General features: G+C 47.4%; 1 protein-coding gene across 1 annotated transcript in view; it reads right to left on the reverse strand.

Moving 5' to 3' along the window:
* LOC113408069 (TRPM8 channel-associated factor 2-like) overlaps positions 1 to 4,404 on the reverse strand; it is a gene marked incomplete at its 5' end in the record, with an annotated part of 6,986 nt that extends 2,582 nt beyond the window's left edge. The window contains 2 exons of the mRNA XM_026660180.1: positions 2,386 to 2,625; positions 4,191 to 4,404. Of these exons, the coding sequence (XP_026515965.1) occupies positions 2,386 to 2,625; positions 4,191 to 4,404 (454 nt within the window). The remainder of the gene's footprint in view (positions 1 to 2,385; positions 2,626 to 4,190) is intronic.
* Positions 4,405 to 4,610: the final 206 nt, after the last annotated feature.

Raw genomic sequence — 4,610 nt, forward strand, 5'->3', positions numbered from 1 at the left:
TTGGGATTGGTCAGATAAGTCATCTTGTTGTAAATGCTGTACCTGTTTGGGGGTGTATGTGCAGGCCCTTCCACTGAGAATACTCCCACGTTTAAAATTTCAGTTTCTGCAAAGATTCATGCACACCTCTCTGAAATTCACTTTCTGTGACTTTTTGTGACAGTGAAACTCAAATGCTGATGGAAATCAAAGCCAAGAGAGGCACAAACACCACCACGGAGGATGCATTAAAGCAATAGAGCTGATATTCATGAACATTTTTGTAGTGGTGTCCCCAGATCTAATGTTTTTATTGTATTTTAGAATGTTTTAATACCGTGTTCATTATACTGCTCTTTAGAAATAAATGGTCTGAGTGTCAGAGATGCTGATCCCCTTGGTTTGGGGGTGGGGGGGAGGTGGAGAAAAGTGGTGGGGCAGTATGATTTAGTATTGATATTTAATTTCTTTGTTACAGTCAATTTCAGCATGAAGAAAGGTGCTGGATTGACAACTGTAATTGGATAACAAAACAGTAAATCCACAAAAGAGAGAGAGGCTGGGCAGTGGCAGAACAAGCTTCTAAATTACACACCACCTCCTCTCAATTGATCTCAAATTCTTGGAGGGACCACCCCTTGTGGTGAGAAGTTAGTTGAGTCTTCTTCATGATCCAGTCTATCCTTGGCATCTGATTTTCAACAAAGGCAGGGCCGGCTCCAGGACCAGCCGACCAAGCACGTGCTTGGGGAGGCACCTGGTAAGGGGCGGCCAATCTTGGGGGTGGCGGAGGAGGGGGCGCTCAGGTTTTTTGTTTTTTTGGGGGGATTCGGTCAGGCGGCGCTGGGGGTGGGGTGGGGTTTTTTTGTTTTGGTGGCTGGGGGCACTGGGGGGGGGATTCGGCAGCGGCGCTCCGCAGGGGTGTGTGTGGCGGCGCGGCGGGGCGCGCTGCGGGGTGTGTGTGTGTTCAGCAGCGCGGCTCGGCGGTGGGGGTGTTTGGCGGCGCTCGGCGGGCGGGTTCAGCAGAGGGGCTCGGCGGCGGGGGGGTTCGGCAGCGCGGCACTTGGCAGGCGGGATCGGCAGCGCGGCTCGGCAGTGGGGGGGTTTGGTGGTGCTCGGCGGCAGGTGTGTGTGGTGGCGGGGGGGGGGTTCGGCAGTGCGGCGCTCGGCGGGGGAGTTTCGGCAGCACGGCGCTCAGGGGGGGGGGTGGGGGGGGGGGGGGCGGGGGGGGGGGGGGTGTCGCGGTGCTGAGGGGATGTGTTATGGCAGTGCTATGGAGGGCGGCGCTCTTTTTTTTAGCTTGGGGCGGCAAAAAAGTTAGAGCCGGCCCTGAACACAGGGCCCAAATAATTCTAATTATGATGGTTGTTTGTTGGTGTGGACATTAATCTATTGGGGACTGGACTGACATCCACCAAGTAATTTCAGACAGACCACTGAGTCATCCTCAGACGGCACTCAGCTTTGTGAAATGCTGCATGCTCTGGCCCCAGTCCAGTAAAGCATTTAACAATCAGCAGGAGCGTAGCCTCATTGACATAATTGTACAGCTGGACAAGGATGCATAATGTGATGAAATCATAGCGTGATGAAATTGACCAAGAGACATTTATAGTGGTGAGATCTACTAACATAGAATATGGAATGGTCTTCTCCAAAGGAAGCTCCATGGTTGGAGTCATTTAAATCTAGGAATGAACAAAGGACTAGAAAGTATATTGTAGGTGGAGGGGGTTGACTAAGATTTGCTAAACCACAAATCTGCTGAAGTTCGGTTCACTAATGCGTAACTAAGTCAGTCACAATATTTGCTAATTTGTAATTTAGAATTTGACAGATATCAAAAGCAAATAAATGGCATTTATGGAGCATCTAACAAGGATCAGAGTGGGTATTCAAGCTTCAGAATCGACCAAGCAGCTCACTAGTTGATTGAATAAATGTAATTGAATAAGTCTTCATCCAGACCAGTTTCTAACTGAACTAAAATCCTTCTGTTAATAGCATATATTTTTCCTTCTCAGTATTTTGACCAGCTCTAGCTGTGTAGAATAATTTTGCACTGGTAAGGAGGGCTGCTGTACTGTGAGTTGGGTATAACCAATTCCTTTCCCCCCGCTCCTAGAGTAAACTGAGGCAGGAGCTGACAGCTCGAATAAGGGTGTGCTTGGGAGAGAAGCTTCACTGTAAATAGAGATACACTGTTAGAGGGTCCCACTGTATTCGCCATGTCTTGTGCCTTGGTGAAAAGCTCAACAGAGGTTAGTGACTTTCCAAGGTGTCATAGTGAGAGTCAGCGGAAGAACCAGCATTGCAATTAAAGAGTTCCTGGCTCCCAGCCTCCAATTCAATCCTTTACCCCAGGGTGTCGCTCTTTTGCCTTTTATGACAATACACCGTACTCACCGTCTGAGATCTGAACATCCGCTACAATCCTTTCTGGCTGAGGGAACGTGGCTGGTGTAGCTGCCAGCTCAGCTACAGCTGCCATAATCCGCTCCCAGAGGGTCAGCAAAGGCTCTGGATCGTCTATGGGACGGATGCTGTCAGCAGGCACTGTTAAGATGATGTTCTGGGTAGCTAGTTCTGCCCACGGAGCTGGATAGTGACGGATGCAGGTCAGCCACTGGCTCTTAGATGACTTTCCTGCATCAATATGGATGAGAGAGATTAAGTGCACAAATCCCGTGATGATTTGGTTCCTTGTCAGTTGGGTATAGCTGATTTCACTTGAGGCCCTCGGAAGCCTTAAAGATGAGCAGAAGCTACTTAAGTAACCTCATGATTTGATTTGATTTATTATCCTTCATCTTCCTCCTCTCCTTTTTTTGGTTGCATTCTCTCAAAGACTGATCCAAAGTCCATTGTAGTAAATAGAAACCCGTCCACTATATTCATTGGTTTGTGGACTGGGACCCTGTTTTACCTTTTATTCAATTTAGATTGTAAGCTGTTTGAGGCAAAAATGATCTGTTATTCTGCATTTGTACAATGCCAAGCACAATGGGGCCTCGATCCTGATTGGGACCTTCAAGAGCTGCTATTGAACAAATAATTATATTAGACTTTTCCCTTTTCTTATTAGTGTTATAGTTAACAGCCAGAAATAATGAAATAAGTGTGTTCTTCTGTTTAACATGAAAACTAGGGGTGAGGATCAATTCAGTCCACTAATTGCAATGAAATGTCATTTGGTCTCACCAGGGGTGTATAAATAAGAAACACTATTGGTTGTTTTTTTTCCCCAGAGAATTTTACCATGAGGTTAAAGCACATTCAAACACAAGGAAAATCATTTTGAATATATGGGAACAATATGTTCAAAATATTATTGATTCAAGAATGATTCATGATATTAATTTGTGAGCCAAATTCAGACTCTGTGTGTTCTATCCCAATCCACTGACTTCAGTGGACCCCTGTGCACATACAGCAACTCTAAATTTGGCCCTGTGCATCTATAAGAAAACTTAAAACAGCCTGAGATTTTGCTGGATTCATCTAGCTCTGTGGTTCTCAAACTGTGGGTTGGAACCCCAAAGTGGGTTGCAACCTGTTTTAAAGCGGTCGCCAGGGCTGGCGTTAGACTTGCTGTGGTCCGCGGCCGACGCTAGAGCCCTACCACCTGGGATTGAAACCCAAGCACTTCAGCCCCGGGTGACAGGGCTCAGGTTACAGCCCCTCCCCCCTCCCCCAGGGTTTAAGCCCTTGGACTTCTGCTTTGCCCCTCTCCCCCCCCCCCCCCCCGCTTGGGACGGTGTTGTTTGAGTCGACTCAGGCTGCGGTGCAATGAAGTTTGAGAACCCCTAAAAGCATGAGACTACGATCTCCTCTCCCTGCCAATATTGGTTTCATCTTCTGCCTTTATCCTCTTCCCTGACAGCATTTTAAGGTGCTATCAAAATAACCCTTGTTCTTGCTTGAATATCTAGTGAGAAACATGAAGATATCAATCTGGCAGAGATACATTATTCTCTCCGACAGAGGAGAACAAGGTTTAGTGAATACACAAATGACCAGGAAGAAGGCAGCTAAAGAAGATCTTGCTCAGAAGTGGACTTTAAACAAGCAACATGATAAAGGCATGAAAACTGATCAAGCCCAAATCACGGATAATTAGAGAGGCACTTCTCTGTGTGTCTCTTCACGATCAGCAGCAGCAGCAAAACTGGCTAAGAAGAGATATGCAGACTATTTACCAGCACACTTACCAAGTCTGAAGAAAGGAGCCTGCACAGCCCCTTTTACAGTGATAGACACTCCCCCCAGCTGGCTTCCGTTTGGCACTATGATGTAAATGAGGCCCCCCCAGAGAGAGGAGACTGACATCTCCTGATCTTTGACATCACATCTGCGTATCACCACAGGGGGGCGTTTCAGCTCCTTTGCTCTGCTGAGGTCATCTGAGTGACACCCAATCTGCACCTGGAAATGAAAAGGTGGCTTGGTTACAGGAACAACTGAGCAATGAACTTTACAGACCATTGTTTAAACACTTATCCAAGTGGAACAACTTCAACAGGAGAGACTGCGGGAGCCCCACAGCAGAATATCCCATAGCCCACTGGTTAGAGCCCTGCCCTGAGAGGTGCTAGTCCCTGTTGAAATCTTTTTGCCCCATCAGGCAGAGA

Source organism: Terrapene carolina, unplaced genomic scaffold (genome assembly GCF_002925995.2).
Source record: "Terrapene carolina triunguis isolate 2854851 unplaced genomic scaffold, T_m_triunguis-2.0 Scaffold732, whole genome shotgun sequence".
NCBI lineage: Eukaryota > Metazoa > Chordata > Testudines > Emydidae > Terrapene > Terrapene triunguis.